The following is a 17,084-nucleotide window of genomic DNA, read 5'->3' on the forward strand; positions in this document are numbered from 1 at the left end:
TTTATTTAATTTTATTTTCTTCATTTATTTTCTTTATTTATATCCCACATTTTATATTAGGGATCTCTCTCTCTCTCCCTCTCTCCCTCCCTCCCTCCCTCCCTCCCTCTCTCTCTCTCCCTCCCTCCCTCCCTCCCTCTCTCTCTCCCTCCTTCCCTCTCTCTCTCTCTCTCTCTCTCTGCCTGCCTACCTACCTACCTACCTACCTACCTACCTACCTACCTACCTACCTATCTATACCCCTTGCCACAAAAACTGGCAAGGGCTACAAGTCCAGGGAACCAGTAAAACACTTGACTTGGAGGCACCAAAAAAGAAATCAATTGATTTTGTGGTTTGTTTTTGTTTTGTTTTTTTCAAAAAAATGGATACTTTATTCCCTCCAGAAGCACCTTGCAGTGCATTTTAAAATTGCATCCCGCTGAGTAGCCGCATTCATCCCTACTGGAATTATATCCCCAATTCTTTAAATTCCAGAGTAAACAGAAAATAATATGGAGCCCCTAAACTCAGCGGGGATTATTGCTTAGTTGCTGGGAGATTCTGGCCTGGTTGTTTTGTGTATTAACCCAGCTTTAGAATGGAATAGAATATCTTTATTGTGTAACTCACAATGAAATTAAATGGGTGGTCCTGGGGTGTGTATGCATGTGAAAAAAAGACCTCGCAATGGAAATTCTTCCCATGGGTGCCAAAACGGGACCCAGGACCTTATTTTTAGAGATCCTTTTTTAACTTATTGCCCATCTTCGGGCAAATGCGAGGGGCTTATTCTGGGGGGGGGGGGTCCCAAAGAGGTGAGAAATGTGCTGCAGTCCACCGACAAACTCTACCCATTTTACTCTACCAGCTTTTTAAATTGAAATACTAACACTATCTGACCACAAGGACAGATCTGGGGGCTCGGTTGTGCCCCCTCCTAACAAAGCACACTTACACCATGGTTAGAGTAATCAAGGGTGGCGAGTTGGGGGCAAAGAAGAGAAGCCCATTCTCACCTCCCAGCTCGATCCAGCCTCCTCCTCCTCCTCCTGGCCTTGGGTTGGTGGGCTCCATTGCCCGGTTTAGTTCTCTTTTTTGCTTCCCTCCTTCCAATTTTCTTTTTTTTTACATATTTGTTTGGGCCCACCGTTTCTTTCTTTAAGCTAGTCTTCTCTCTCTCTCTCTCTCTCTCTCTCTCTCTCTCTCTCTCTCTCTCTCTCTCTCTCTGTGTGTGTGTGTGTGTGTGTGTGTGTGTGTGTGTGTATGTGTGTGTGTGTGTGTGTGTGTATGTAGGAAGCCAGCCTTTACTCTTTCTAAAACGCAGACCTCAGCAAAGGAGGGAGCTGCAGGACAGGGCAGGGCGAAACGCTGAGCGTCTTTAAAAATGAGTTTACGGATTCGGGGGCGCCGCCCGCCAGGCTGAGCCACCCCCCAAAAGCCCGGGTTCAACTCCCCGGCGGAGGCAGGATCTCTTTCACCACCAAAGGAAGCGTCTCCTCCTTGGCTACCTCTTGCGTTTCAAGCCCCCCCCCATCGCCTTCAATTCGCCGCCCACTCCCCCAACCAGGCCGGCGGTTGCTTTGCTGCGCGCCTCGACCTGCGCCCTTCTCCCCCGTCCTCCCCCCACCCCGGGGATTTGAGGAGGGGGAAGAAGACCAGAAAAGAGAGTTGCGGGGGCTCCGTTGCTAAAAGGGGCGACGCGAACCGGGTGCGGGGCTGTCGCCCTCCGGCTTGACAAAAGACTTGCGCGTGAGCTGCAAATCCTCGCCTGGAATTCGCTGAATTTTCCTGCGAGCGGGGCTGGGCCGGGGTCGGCAGGACTAGATTTCCCGAAAGGAATGAGAAAGAGACCCCGGGTCGCTGCTGGCTCCGCCGGGCGAGCCTCGGGCTATTTGCTGGGACCGAGAGGCGCTGGAGAAGAGAAGGAGGAAGAGGAGGAGGAGGAAGAGGAGGAGGAGACGCGGACAGGATCGGAGCCGGCCTTGGGAATCGCTTGCAATTTCCCGGTGGGACCTTATTCTCCCTTTCCAATTGGTTGGCAGATCCGGCTGGAGAAGGAGGTGAGCCAAATGGGGATGAATCGGGGTGCGTGAAAGTGTGAGTTCTCTTCCTTTCCCCTTTTCCTTTTTTAAATTGCAAACGCAGACAAAGAGGCGGCCTCTGGATCGGTCCCTCTTGCAGCGCAAAGGTGTTTGGACCGGAGGGGGGAGAGGAAGCATATTATCTGGACCGGTGCGCCTTCTGTCCAGGTGGAGCTCTGTGTGTAGCTGCATGGCAAGGGTGGGGGTGAGCAGAAAGAGAAATCTCAAAACAACTGTGGCAAAAGTAAGATTTGCCCATCGGGCCTTCTTAAAGGGAAGGAAGGAAGGAAGGAAGGAAGGAAGGAAGGAAGGAAGGAAGGAAGGAAGGAAGGAAGGAAGGAAGGAAGGAAGGAAGGAAGGAAGGAGTAAAGGGTGGATGGATAGATGGAGGGGGTAGGAGAGGAAGGAAGGAAGGAAGGAAAACCCTGTCTTGTGGTTAATAGAATCTGATTTAAAGGGGGGGAGGAATGACCCCCTTAACTGTGCTGCAGCCCAGCCTTTCACTCATTTAAGGAGCGTGTTTGTAGCCTGTGCATGGAAATGCCACGCATAATTCGCATAATTCGATATAGTTGCAGGCAGTGCAAACGTACCCTGGCCGAAGTGGATCGATCCAGGTTTCATTTCCTGGCCACGGGAAAGCAGCCAGTAATCCTGGCTCCCCCTCTTTCCCTTGTGATGCTGGTATCTTCCTGGCAGAATGAAATATCAGTGCCTCCACCTTGGACTCAGTTAGAAGGTTTTCCACCTTCACATTCTTTTTTTTCCCTCCTAAGGATTATCCTAACTCCTGCTGTATTTGCACTTGTTTCTAGGGTGTATTTTTTTCAAGATGCAAAACAACAAAAAAAAGTGCTTTTGAGTTTTCAGCCAGACATTTTCTCGGAGAAAGGGGGGGGGGAAATGTGAAATTATTAATTCCCTTAACCAACTGTGGGAAGGCAGGAAAGTCATAACCTGGGGCAAAACTCGCTTAACCAATGTCTCACTTAACAACAGAAACCTTAGGGCTCCATTGTGGTCATAAGTTGAGGACTGCCTGTATAGGAAGGTCGGGATAGCTTCAGTTAATCATGACTATCAAAGTTGGCAAGCCCAGCAAGGTCAGATGTGATACAACTTTTGCGGTTGGTCTGGCAAGCTTGGCCAAAGACCACCTTGGACCCCCTAAAAAGTAGGGTGCTGTGCCCCCAGATTATTACTACTACTTCTACTACTACTACTATTATTATCAATCATCGCACAGTCAGCCAGATGTTCAGACTGGATTTGGCATTTTGTCTACCTATCGAGTCCTTACCCAGGACCTGGGATAGGCAGATGTGGATGTTTGATGGTATTACAGATATCGTAGCAGGATGGAAGCAGTTCCTAATAAGGCTGCCTTTTGCAATTGACTAATAGCGAATTTGTCAATGCCAATGGTGTTCAAGTGGTGCTCCAGTTGTTTTGGGATTGCACCCAAGGAGCCTATGACTATTGGTACTACCCTTGCTTGCTTTTGCCACAGTTATTATTATTGTTATTGTTATTGTTATTATTATTATTATTATTATTATTATTATTATTATTATTATTATCGATCATCGCACAGTCAGCCAGATGTTCAGACTGGATTTGGCATTTTGTCTACCTATCGAATCCTTACCCAGGACTTGGGATAGGAAGATGTGGATATTTGATGGTATTACAGATGATATTATTATTATTATTATTATTATTATTATTATTATTATTATTATTATTATTATTATTATTTCTCTCATGCCTTCACCTCCAAGGTGCCCAGTGACCCAGGAGAAGCCTCAACTTTCCCCTAGACTCAAAAGGGACAATGCGGTGGGGATCTTGTCTTTGGAAAGAGTCCAACTCTCCTCATTGTAGGAAGAGACTTATTAACACACACACACCCCCCAAAAAAACCTGGTCAATCCAAGAGCTTTGCTTTCCAGCAGTTCAAGTTGGAATTCCCGGGTGATTTTTTCCCTTGGTTTGATACACAACAAGCCAAGAAAGGCCAGGAGACCACGGGAGATCCAGAAATTGGACCCACCTGATGGATTTGTCCGCATTGGGGGGTGGGTGGGAGGTGGGTGTTGGTCACTATGCAAGGCTCCAGATTCCACTGGGGTGAAATAGAAGTTCTCTTGAGTTTCCCAGAATAAACTTCCAGCAAAGTTGGGGATAGGATTTTATTTATTTTAATTGATCTCTATATTATACTTCTTAACCGGGCCCGTCTCTCTTATAGAGGGGCTCTTTAGATGGGATCTTTTACCTGTGGATGCCCACCCAGCTGAGGCCACCTAAGCCTTTCAGTTTAATGAGTCTTACCTGGGAATAAGCCCCACCAACTGGGGGGGGGGAATTGGAAAGTCACCACGCATTTGGTGCCTCTCTAAATAGGAAATCCCCCTCTGTTGAATGGGTTTTTATACTTCCTTCCCCCCTCCATTCAATTGTATCCAGTGCAATTTTCTGGGCAACACTTTTTTCTTTTTTCCAGAAGGGATTTGCCTCTTTTCTAGAGCTGAGATAAACTGGCTGGCCCAAGTTTGGTGTGGCGCCTAGGGCGGGACTAGAACTCACAGTCTCCCGGTTTTCTAGCTTGAACGCCTTTAACTACACTAAGCTGACTCTCAGGGCTCTTTATAAGTAAACTTTATTTGCACTTAGCTAGGCAGGTTTAGACACAGGTTAAGTATGGTGATCCCTACTAAGAACATAATATAATATATAATGTTGTAACAAGAGAGAAGAAAGCTACAGTTCTAAAATTCAGATCTTCTTTTTGACTTGTTTTGTTAAAGGGCCAGATCTAAAGCGGCTTTTTTTCAGACTCCAGAATGAGTCAGAGAGCTGATTATTATTTTTATTTTTTTTTGACCTGTTCAACTTTACCCTCAAAATAATACATTAAAAGAGATGGAGGGAGAGCCCAGAGCTTAGAGGCGGAGAGGCAGAGGCCAGGGACAAACAGACCCTTCGCCTCCCCTTGACGGCTTGCTTATTTTGAGTGTGGCCGGTTTTCAGAGCTGTGTATATTCTTTGTGGCCTGAACTTTATTTCTGCCTTTATATGGGCGGGTGGTGCCAAAGGGAAGGAATAAGCTTTAAAAAAGAGGGATGATAATTATTATCACAATTAGTCTTGGTTCTCAAAGTCATCAGTGCCCCTGAAAAACTGGAAATGAAAACAAACCTTCCTTTTCTTGTTTCTTTCATTCATGCCTTGTTTCCTGCCTTCTTTCTTTCCTTCCTCTCTCTTTTTTCTTCCTCTTTCTCCTTCCTTCCAGTCTTCCATCCATTCATCTGTCAATCTATCCACCACTTTCATTGCCCTGTCGTCTTTCTGTCCTTCCTTTCCTCCCCTTTCCTTTCATCTCCTTTCCTTCTCTCCCATCTCGTCCTTCCTTTCTTCCATTCTTTCTTCCTTCTCTCTTCTCTCCCCTTCCACCTCCCTCCCTTCCCTCTTATTGTCCTCCCTCCCTTCCTTCCTATTGTCCTTCCTTTCTTCCCTCTCATTGTCCTTTCTCTCATTGTCCTTCCTTCCCTCCATTCCCATTATCTTCCTTCCTTCCTTTCTTCCTTCCTTCCTTTTGTCCTTTCTTTCTTCTCTCATTGTTCTTTCTCTCATTATCCTTCCTTCCCTCCATTCCCATTACCTTCCTTCCTTCCTCCCTTCTTCCTTCCTACTCTGACTCTCCCCCACCCCCCCAAAAAAAATAACCCAGGAACCAAAGCAAAGGAAATCATAAAGCGATTTGATTTCTCTCCCCCCCTCTTCCCCCTCTCGCAACTTGATGAACAGCAATAATGGAGGGGTGGAGTTGGAAAGCCCACCCCCGCGTATGGTTTGTGTTATTAAAATAAGCCAACGGTTTTTTTTTTTTTTTGAAAGCGAAGAGAGGAGGGAGGCAAAGCGAAAGGAGAGAAGAAGAAGAAAAGAAAGATTTTCCAAGCTTTGAGTCTAACGCACCCCCCCCCTTTCTGCGGGCCTTTTCTCCCCCTCCCCCTTCCCCCCCCCTTTTTAACTTGAGAAAGAAGGGTAGAAACTGGAGACAAAATTCGAGAGGAGGGGCGAGACGAGACGGGAAGAGGAGAGAGTTAAGAAAGAGACTGGAGGAGGAGGGAGGAAGGAAGGGGAGGGAGGAAGTGAAAGGAAGGAAAGTAAAAAGGGAGAGAGAAAGGAAGGAAAGAAGGAAGGAAGGGGAGGGAGGGAGGAAGTGGAAGGAAGGAAAGGAAAAAGAGGGAGGGAGAAAGTGGAAGGAAAGTAAAAAGGAAGGAAGGAAGGAAGGAAGGAAGGAAGGAAGGAAGGAAGGAAGGAAGGAAGGAAGGAAGGAAGGAAGGAAGGAAGGAGGGAGGGAAGGAAATCTTGGGGAGAGTGCCTTTTGTGCTTGCTTTGCTCGGAAGAAAAAATACGCGGGGTCGGGGGGGAGGAGGGAGGAGAGGGAGGGGGAGGGGGTCTGCGAAGGGCCGGCCAGAGATAGCCTCCAGTGTACAGCCGCAGCTGGTTGGCCAGCCGGAGCGCTGCGCCCCTGCAAAGACGCCGTTTCCTTCGCCTCGGCGCACCAGGCTGGAGACAAGACCGTTCCCCGCGCTCGCTTCTTTTTCTCTTTCTCGGCTTCCTCCCTCTCGGGAAGCCAGCCTGCTCCTGGAGGGGGGGTCTCGCCACCCCCTCACCCGCCCCTCTTCTTTCCAATTTCGGTTTATTTATTGGGGTTGGTTTTTCTCCCCCGTGCGCCTTTGGGAAGGAGCGAAGGGAGGGAGGCGGGCGGAGAGAGAAGGTGGAGGGGGGGGGGGAAAGGAAGGAATCTGAAAAACTGCACCCACCGATCTGGTGGGGGGGGGAAGAGGAAGGGGGGGGACTGCTGCGCGTGCACGTGCTTGGAAAAGCTGCCCGGGCAAGGAAGCGAGCGAGCGAGCGAGCGAAAGGGGAAGAGAAGCGAAGGCGCACGGCTGTTCCGGCCGAGGGAAGGAGGTCTGAGACAGAGGCCTTCCCCAAGAGAGAGGGGGGGTCTCGCTTGCTGTCGCCGGGGCTGGAGCCACGGCCTGGAGACCCCCTGCGCTGGGTGAGCGCGCCCGCGGGGTCCTCGGAGATGCGGTGATCCGCCGCTGCCAGCCGGGCCGAAGGTAATCAAGGCACCTTTCCTCCTGCTTCGGGTGGCGCTGCCAGGAGCCAAGCTAAGAAGAGGGGAGGGGGGCGATGGTGGGGAGGGGGGGGTCTGCAAAGCGCGAGAGGGAGGGAGGGAGAGCGAGGAGAAGGCTCCAGAGCAGGCCCAGCCGCGAAGCCCGCCTGTCAGGCCGGCTCGGGGTCTGCGCAGGGCGGCCAAAGCGGGGCGCTTCCAAAGGCAAAAAGCGGACGGCCGTTGTTTTGCGCCTTCGGAAGATGCCGGCGGGCCGAAGCCGGCTGGCGGGTGGGCGCGATCCAGCTGCCCAGCCTCGGCCTGCTGGCTTCCGAGCGGTGGCTTGCGCGCCCCGTCTCCAAACTTCAAAAGCGGGGGAGGGAGGGGGGAAGAAAAAAGGGGGAGATCGGGGGGGGGGCTTCGTCCAACGTGAAAGCTTGGAAGGCCTGCTTTGCTGATTCCTTGCCTCGTTGGGATTCGAGATCGCCCCCCCAAGCCACCTTTTGCTCCCCCCCCAACTCCGGGAGAAGAGGGATGCGGTAACGGGTCCCCACGACCCCTCTTCCCTCCATCTGAAAACGCCCGCTTTTCCTTCGGAGCCTCGTGGTTTTCTTGCAGACCCCGTCTAGGTAACGTCGGCATCTGCCCTGAGCTACAGAGGAAAAGGCCCTTTCTCTATCCCTGAGCTACAAAAATAGGCACCTTTGTTGACTTTTCCTTCGCTCTGGAATAGCCAGCTTCCAAGGCTGGGTGGAGGAATAGCGGCCTCGTTTTGAAATGACCTCGCTGCTCCCTTGGTGTCCTTCCCTAAGCGAACTAAGGCCCATCAATTTCTCAAGTCCCTCTACCTTGCCTTGTGGGTCAGTTGGAAACCAAAATGCTTTTTAAATACCCGTCTGGGTATCTTTTATTTTGTTTCCCCACCGCCTGGTTCAGCCCTGTTGTCGTGAGCTCAATGGGGGCCAAAAGAGAATTTACTGTATCTGATAATTTATCGTCATTTTAAAAATAACTCAACCCAAAGGTTTATCCCTTTAAAGAAAAATGAAATCCAGCTTTGTTGAATGATGGCAAGATTAGTTCAGGCTGGACTAAAATACGGAGGATTTTTGTCCCAAAGCCTGCCATTAATTATGTTTGGGAACCTGATTTCCTAAAGTTTTAAAATATGGTGTCTCGGTGTCTCTGTTATGTGTATAAAATGTAGATAGATAGACAGACTGACAGATAGACAGATAATTTAAATATACTGTACTACAATATATTAAAATATTCCTCTTCCCATCTCAAAGCAAAAGATACATAATTTAATATATTATACTACTTTAATATAATAGTTTAAATATTCCTCTTCCCATCCCAAAGCTTTAAAAAAAAGACTGAATAAAAGTATGTATGTGTATAAACTGTAGATAAATAGATACAGATAGATAGATAATTTAAATATACTACCTTAATATAGTTGTTTAAATATTCTTCTTTCCATCCCAAAGCTTTAAAAAATATTTCCTTATTAAGATGGGATAAAAGCTTTCCCCCACTATTTTAAAAGGTAGTCTGGCAGCATTAAAAACATGCAATTTAATTTATTTCAATTGGGCATTCTGTTTTAATTTTAATTTGTTGTAGATTTTAATAAGTACCCACATCCGCCCCCTTGGAAGGGTTTCCAAGTTAATAGGCCTTAACTGTAAGGTTTTCATCAGGGTTTTGTTTAGAAAGCGAGTGGAACTCTTTCGTTTCTGTTCTTTTTTACTTCCAAGTAAATGTAGAAAGCATTTTTGTCAGTTTGGAATCTCTGGGATAAATTCTCCCGAGCTGTTTCTGAGTAGGTGTGTATAAAATTTAGGTTTAGATTTAATGCAATGTTATTTGGAAGTTCCTCTCCGTAGTAACTGTTTAGATTTGCGAAGGCTTGAATTTGGTTTACAAGACAAAATTATGCACAGGGAAATGAGCTGCAGTATAAATGGTGTTTGATGGTAGGGATTTATTTTTGGGGTTTATTTGTGGTTTAGCTTTCCTTCCTATATTTTTCATCTTACTTTGTATTTGTTTTTTCTTCTTATTATTATTTCAGGGTTGATTGTGAGAAGGCAACTGTAAGGCTAAAATTCCCCAAGCCAAATTTATAGACTTGTTAATTGCATGGTGCTTGGGGATAAATTCGTATTTTGTTCTTGAACTTTCGCAAGAGCTGAATTTCTTATTAATTTCTTCCCCTCTCTTCCCCTTTCCTCCATGTTGTAACTTACAACCTGCCTTCAGACATTACTTACCCTTTGCTCAGACTTCAGTTTAGAGGAAAAGGCACACTTGTTTTTTTTCTCCTTCCTTTCTGGAGCTGAAAATCCTTGTCGCTTTTCTGCTCCTTCGCTTCTAGATTTAAAATAATTTAAAAATATAAAGAAGCTGCAGCAGGGTTTTTTAAAAACACACACACACACACACACACACACACACACACACAATTTGGCATTTTGGAAAGCAGGAATAAAAACTGAGAAAGGAGAAAAGGAAGGACACTTCCCCCCCCTTTGGTTAGAAAACCTATCTGGAACATATCGAATATGAATTTTGCATACATTTTCTAGGCATACAATAATCTATCATGTGCTGTCTCTGCTTATGGAGGACTAAAAGCTTTTCTCTTTCTTTTCCCCTTCGCTATCCATTTTCCTGTTTCTCTTCCCTTCTTTCTTTCCTTCTGTTTCACTTTCATTGTCCTTCCTTCTTTCCTTCCTTCCTTCCTTCTGCATTTTTTCTGAAGGCACTAAATGTGTCTATACGAATATATATATTTATATTTATATGAGCATGTCTTAATATGTTCTCAAATTCAACACTCCCCCCCACACACACACATGCAACCCAATCTAAGTGCACAGGCAGGCCCCACCTTAACTGACAATTTAAAGAGCTCAGTGAAACTCTTGGCAATTATATTCACACATTTCATCTGAGTAATTTGGGGGTGCCTGTATCACCCCCTCTTTTCCCATTACTCTGTGAGGAAACAGCTTGTTTTGCCAACGAATGAAATACCAAATAACTGTGTGAAATTGTGTTTCTACCTTCTGTGCATTTATGTGAGAGGGGAAAGATTTAACAGAGACTTATATAATTGTGCTTGTTGTAATTTGATGTTGTTAAATATACAGCCTCTAGAAAGGAAAGCCATAATACATGCCCAACTAGAATAGTATACCCAGGGCCCACATTCGCACAGTTAACTAGCCTGGATTGAAAATTGGGAGGTTTTTTAATTTAGCCTATTTATAGGAACGCTGCCCTGCTTTTAACCTGTTTTGCAAGCTGCCCCATTTGCAAGGTCACCATAGGCTATTGCTGTTGTTAGGCAAGGGATCTTGGGAGGCAGGAACAGGGTTTGTGAACCCTGGTTTAACATGTTGTGGGAACCCAACCTCAATGGCTATACAGGTGAAAAAAGTGTACATGGTGCTAGTAATCTGTAAATGTAGATTTTTCCGTAAGGCCCTCATTGATTATATATATCCAGGTTTGGTTAATCTCTGGTCAGGATTATATTTCCTACTTCCAGCCAACCCCACGGCCCAGTTCTAACCCTGTGACTGAATTTACACCCAAGAGTGAGGTTTTCCACCCTAATCTGCATTATTTGAGCGCTCTTAACTCCAGGAAGGATACTTAAGATCATTCTCCTAGGATATTTGCACAAAAACCTAGAAGACTGGTGTGGGCACCGTGTAAGGTTCTAGGCAGAATATTTTAATATTCTCGCTTGGGTGCCAGTTTGTAATGTCATATTTGGGGGGGGGTGTGAGGCAGGGGTGAGTGGGTAGGTGGGAAAGATGCCTGCTGCCCTTTTCTGGATGTCTGTGTCTCTGCTGCTGGGTGGGGAGGGGGGCGGTTCTCTCCAGACCCCCATTGTTGGCCTGCGTGTTTCAAGGGCTTTTGAGTGAGGCCTGGCACCCAGGGTGCCAAAGCCCCCACATTGGCTTCTCAGGGCAGAAAAAGGTGGGGGAGTCCTATGTGGCCCCCAGGACCTTCTCCTCATCACTCCTTTCTGTTGTCCTACAGCGGAGGTAGCCTGGAGGATGGCAGCGACAGAGGAAGACTTTGGGCTGGCAACCACACCGGGGGATTCACCTCCGAAACAACTGAGCCCCGAAGACAAGGCCGATGGGCAGTTGGGGGGCGGCAGTAGCAAGCAGCCAGCCTCCCCCCAGCCAGCCTTCACCCAGCAGGTAAGGGAGGGGCACGAGGGGGGGAGATGATTGGCCATGGCAATCATCTAAGACAATAATAATATTGATTAGCTCTTCTTTCTTTCTTTCTTTCTTTCTTTCTTTCTTTCTTTCTTTCTTTCTTTCTCTTTTCCTCCTTCTGCTTCTCCTCCTTCTCCTTCCATCTCTTTTTTCCTTCTCCTTCCGTCTTCTGGTTTCTCTTCCTTTTCTCTCTTTTCATCCTTTGCCTCTCCTTCTTTCTCCTTCTTTTCTTTCCTTCTCCATTGGGCGGGTTATAGGAAGAGGGCGGGTAATTATGACTGTTGTTATTGTTGCCTGCCCACAATCTATTAGCATTAATAAGAGTTCTGTTTCGATGTGGGCTTTAGGAAAATGGAGTTACAATGATATTATTATTTTGGTTCATCCGGCAGCCAGAGGTTTAGACTGGATTTGGTATTTTTCTTCCCAAGGACTTGGTTAGGCAGATGTTGTTGCAATAATGTTTTCAACACCACCAGCATCTGCCTATTAATATGGTTCATTGCACAGTCAGCCAGATGTTTAGACTGCATTGGGCTCTTTTATCCACCCATCGAGCTCTTCCCGAGGGTCTGGGATCGGCAGATGTGAATGTTTGATGGCGTTAAAGGGATCCTGGCAGGATGTCAGCGGTGCCGCTGCGTAAAGCTGCCTTTTGCAATTGACCGATGGTGGGGTTTTTTTTGTCAATGCCGGTGGTGTTCGAGTGGTCCTCCAGATGTTTTGCCATTGCACCCAAGGCACCCATTACAATTATGATCATGAAGCCCAAGGGGGTCCCCTGGAGGGGGTGGCGCTGGCGAGGAGGGTCCAGGTCTCCTAACGGCTCTCTGCCCCCCCCCTGTTTATAATCCAAACGTCTAAACAAAGAAAGCCGGATTGATCGATCGTGTCGCCGCTCCACACCCGGGGGACGGTCGTGGGGAAGGTTTTCCTCCGTCTGGGTTTTTTAAAAAAAGAGGTCCTTCTTGGGGGCTCCGATAAGCTTTCTATTTCCCCTCTCCTCCAGAGAAGGGGAGAGGGAGGGGGCGGCCAATTCCTCGCCGACGGACGGACGGACCTTGCCGTTTTCCTTACCCCGGAGAATGGCTTCCCCGCCGGGTCTTCGTAACGAGGCTCCGGGCAAAGCGAGCGAGGCGTCCCCGAATCCCAGGTTTTGGGGGGGTGCCTTTTATTCCGAAGATCCCCGTTTTCTCTGTCTCTCCCGGCCGAAATGAATCCCGCAGGAAGAAAGCAGCGAGAGCCCAATCGTAGTTTGTTTGTTCCCGAAAACTACAGACTGGGATCCCCCACTTCTCCGCGGATTTAAGCCGAAATTAACACCTTATCCTTTCCGGTCCTTGAACAAACCGCGGTTCCAGAATCCCTGCTAAATCGATCCTTCCTTCCTTCCTTCCTTCCTTCCTTCCTTCCTTCCTTCCTTCCTTCCTTCCTTCCTTCCTTCCCTCTTTCTTTTCTCCCTCCCCGTGCAAAGCGTGTAGCCGAGATCCCTTTCGCTCGGAGGAAGCCACATTGAACTCGATGGGCTTCGTCTTAGCTAGCCCTGTAGACTCTGGCGGGCTGTGGGGTTGTAATAATACCCCCAGTAATACTCGCAAACGTAGCTCCTCTTTTTGATCGTGGGCTATTGAACCGACCCCGTTTTCTGCTTGGATGCCCAGCGCCCGGACCTCAAACCCAAGATATTTCTGAATCCGGAATTAATGACAACAGCGCGAGCAATAATATCACGATGAATACAGGATGGTCTGGGTTGGCAAGAGAGAAAGAAGCGGAGAAGTAGATAGTAGGCAACTGGCAAGTTGGGTTAAGAGGTTGTGAGAATGCTCCCCGAGATTCAGGGGCCCAGACAACGGTTGGCTTAGCGCCCAACTGTAAACTGAGAACTGGAGACAAATTCCTTGTGTGTCTAATCACACTTGGGCAAATAAACTACAGGTAGTCCTCAACTTACAACAGTCCATTTAGTGACCGTTTGAAGTTACAACGGCTCTGAAAAAAAAGGTGAGTGATGACTGTTTTTCACACTTAGGAGCCTTGCAGCCTCCCCCTATGGTCACGTGATAAAAATTCAGATTGCTTGGCCACTGGCTCATATTTATGACCGTTGCAGTGTCCCGGGGCCATGGGCATCCCTTTTTTGCGACCTTCTGGCTTTCCCTTTTGCGACCCTTCTGACAACGGATTCATTTCACAACTGTTACTCACTTCACCAAACTGCAGAGAGTCACTTGAGAGAAAATGTAAAACGGGTCAAAACTCACAAATTTCTCACTGAGCGACATAGATTGTGGGCTCAGTTGTAGGTCGTAAGTTGAGGACTACCTGCATTCAATTCAATTCAGTTCAATCTTTGCTTCTCTTTCTGGGCGGCACCCCGTGTCTGAATTCTCATTCTTGCTTGGTTTTAAATTCAGACCAGCTTTTTTGCCTTTAAAGCAGAAGTTAGATCTCTTCTCTTCTGCTGGTTTTTATTCCTTTTCTTTCACCTCCCAGGTTTCTCCCTTATAGGCCTGTTTTTCTAGGCTCTTGTGGGTCCAGCTCTTTGTCCCTCCTTTCCGTCTATCCTTGCAGAAGGAAAACCCAAAGTCAGCCTGTAAACAGAAGAGAAAAGCCTCCACCAGGTCTTCACACTTACATTTTTGGCTTGCACATATGTAAAGGAGCTGCCTGCAGCACTGTCTTCCGGGAAGGCTGGAAGTAGATAGTAGGCTTTTATTTTTTGTTTTCTTCCCGAAGTCCCAACATCTGTTCATGGGTAATTAAGGATGAAGCCTTGTTTTCTAATCTCTCTCCTTGCCTACCAATTATGAGCTGCAAAAGAAAGAGAGAAGGGGGGAAGGGCGGAGAGAAAAAAGAGAGGATTATTAAATCCATTGATGATGTTACCTAAATAGGTAATGAAATGTCTGCAAGAAAACCACCAAGCTCAGAGAGCACCAAGGACCCCACAGTCCTCCTCCCTCCCATTCTTGCTGATTTGATACTTGTTGGTTTGGCCAAGTGTACTAGGAGAGAAAGAGTCCTGTTGAACTCAGAGGAATTGACTTGGTCTACAGCAAACAAGGGAAGCGGTGTCTATTGGTCCTAATGGGTTTAGCCTTGTGCCCTAGGCATAAGATGCGGGGCAGAAATAAATTCTGAAATAAAATTTAAGTTCATTGCCTTTTCTTTTCCATCTCCTCTTCCTTCTTTGTTTTTGTCTCTTACCACTTTCCTACAAGGAGCTAAGTTGCCGTTTAAAAGTTGGGGGGCTCATAATGTAGAAACGAGGCTAATAAAATGCATGGGGAAATGTTTTAATCTCTCCTGTCCGCCTTCTACTGAAAATAAAATCCACTATTTTGGATGTCCGCATATCCTTTCATTTACCAGAATCTTGAATGGACAAATAAAAGGATTTTATAGGACTGGGATGGAGGAAAGACCACGGCTGCATTTTCCCAACATACTAACTCGTGGTTAATTTTAGGTGTGTAATGGAATTCACTCAGTTTTTCCGGTCTGGCTCAATAGCCGAGGCAAATGTCCTGCCAACATCATGTCCTGCCAAGCTGACCCAGGACATGCTAAGAAGAGGCAGCAAGCTGTGTGAAACCACATTCACACAATAGGCTGTGCCTGCAGCTTTGGGGCGCCACAAAATCAGCCATAAATCGCTTTTTTTCAGTGCCGTCGTAACTTCAAACAGTCCCTAAGCAAACTGTCGTAAGTCGAGGACTAGCGATATTTATTTTTGGTGCCTTCACTCAGTTTTGACTCCTGGCAACTAGCTGGACTAACCCCTGCAAGATTTCAGAAGCGGTTTGCCATTGCCTCCATCCCAGGGTTCAGACTGCATGGCTGGCTGGAGGTCAACCTGCAGGCTTCGTGGAGGGGGGGGGGGAGTAGAACTCACGACCACCCAGCTTGGAACTGTGAATCGCTCAAGTACCGTAGCTAGATTTGGCATCTCTCCAGGCCGGAGTGGCGACTTTGGGGTTCAGCTGGGAACCCAGATATCTAACCGAAGGAACAGGAGGAGCCTAGAATAAAACCCTGGTGGGGCAATGGGAACGTGGGCAGATCCTGGTTTGCCTGAGTGCAAAGCAATCCAAAATCGGATCATGCCTGCCTGGCATTCATTTCACCGTGGCTTCTCTGTCTGCAGAATCTCCCCACCACCACCACCCGGAAAAAGAAATATTCAGGAGATCTCCAGGCCTTCCTATTATAGCCCCTTCTATTTTGATGCTTTGGGTTTATCAGCGCTGCTGCTGCTGCTGCTGGTATCGGAAAGTTCCAAGCGGCTCTCACGGACGCGGGTAACTCTGAAAACCGAGGGGAAGGGGCGTCGTGCCCCTCCCCTAAACGGCCTCGCTATTTGGGGAGATAAAGCCCGAACTTTCTTGTGCTGCCAAGGGATAGAGCCAAAGACAGCGCAAGCTGGAGCTATCACTGGAAGAAAAAAAAAAAAAAAGACTATGGTTCCTTCCCTTCCCTCGCCAGACCCATTCACACGTTACGCGGTCTCCCACCCGGATTAACCACTGAGAGTGGAACGCCACGAGGACTCCACCGATCGGGGGTGTCTGAAAGGACGCCGTCAGAGACACGCCTGACTTTTCAAAGAAAGCGTGTCGGGCGCAAGAACCGGCTTCACGTGTAGTGGGGGGGAAAGGGGGGGGGAAATCTAACGCGCGCGTTTGGGAGACCCGCGGAAATTAATGCGCGCTGGCCTCCAGGCTGAAGAAAGAAAGTGGTGGTGGAGAAGGAAACAAAAGACAGAAGTCATAAAAGCACGTGTGAACCCCACGTTTGCCTTGGGTATATTTCCTTTCTGGAGTAGGGGGTCCTGAGTAAAACACCTCGGATGTCTTTATTGTTGTAAGTCCCTCTGATTTTGTTTGTTTGTTTGATTGTTCAGTTTCTGCAGCTGCCCATCTCAGTAAACGATAGGTATTGTTTTATATATAATATAAATATATATTTATATCAATTATATAATTGGTGTATTTGTGTGCTTCACATAGAAATCTGTTCACACAGAGAGAGAGGGGGAGAGAGAGAGAGAGAGAGAGAGAGAGAGAGAGAGAGAGAGAGAGAGAGAGAGAGAGAGAGAGACATAATTTTTTTTTGTACTTTTTCTTTCCAGGGAATGGAAGGAATCAAAGTATTTTTACATGAACGAGAACTGTGGCTCAAATTTCATGACGTGGGAACCGAAATGATTATAACAAAAGCTGGAAGGTAAGATCCAGAGAGACGAAGGGAAGGGAGGAAAAATCCAGAAAAGACCACTTTTGTCTATTGCAGAAAGAACAAGGGATTGCATTGCTTAGTGAAATATGTTAGGTGTTCCTACGGTTTGGGTAGACATACTCGTCCATCTTACTGTTTAATACTACCATACGTTCTCTGTTCCAGACATTTGGTTGTTTTTTTAGCTAGAATGACATTTTTTTCCTGCCTTTTGTTTGATTTCAGACGAATGTTCCCCAGCTACAAAGTAAAAGTCACCGGACTCAACCCCAAAACAAAGTACATCCTTCTAATGGACATTGTGCCCTCGGATGACCATCGATACAAATTTGCAGATAACAAATGGTATGTAATAATAATAATAATAATAATAATAATAATAATAATAATAATAATAGTGCCGCC

At 47.0% G+C, this 17,084-nt stretch overlaps 1 protein-coding gene across 3 annotated transcripts in view; it reads left to right on the top strand.

Annotated features, from left to right (window-relative positions):
• Window positions 1–1,322: 1,322 nt before the first annotated feature.
• TBX5 (T-box transcription factor 5) overlaps window positions 1,323–17,084 on the top strand; it is a 29,986-nt gene continuing 14,224 nt past the window's right edge. The window contains exons 1-4 of one of the 3 annotated variants that reach the window (XM_039332689.1): window positions 1,323–2,042; window positions 11,251–11,417; window positions 16,573–16,667; window positions 16,905–17,024. In XM_039332689.1, coding sequence (XP_039188623.1) covers window positions 11,268–11,417; window positions 16,573–16,667; window positions 16,905–17,024 — 365 coding nt within the window. In that variant the 5' untranslated portion in view covers window positions 1,323–2,042; window positions 11,251–11,267. Of the gene's footprint in view, window positions 2,043–6,936; window positions 7,196–9,653; window positions 10,917–11,250; window positions 11,418–16,572; window positions 16,668–16,904; window positions 17,025–17,084 lie in introns of those variants that run through there. The other 2 variants (XM_039332688.1, XM_039332690.1) reach the window with 2 other exon arrangements.

The sequence above is a fragment of the Crotalus tigris genome, unplaced genomic scaffold (assembly GCF_016545835.1).
Source record: "Crotalus tigris isolate CLP2741 ecotype Arizona unplaced genomic scaffold, ASM1654583v1 scf7180000024461.5605484, whole genome shotgun sequence".
In the NCBI taxonomy this organism is placed as follows: domain Eukaryota; kingdom Metazoa; phylum Chordata; class Lepidosauria; order Squamata; family Viperidae; genus Crotalus; species Crotalus tigris.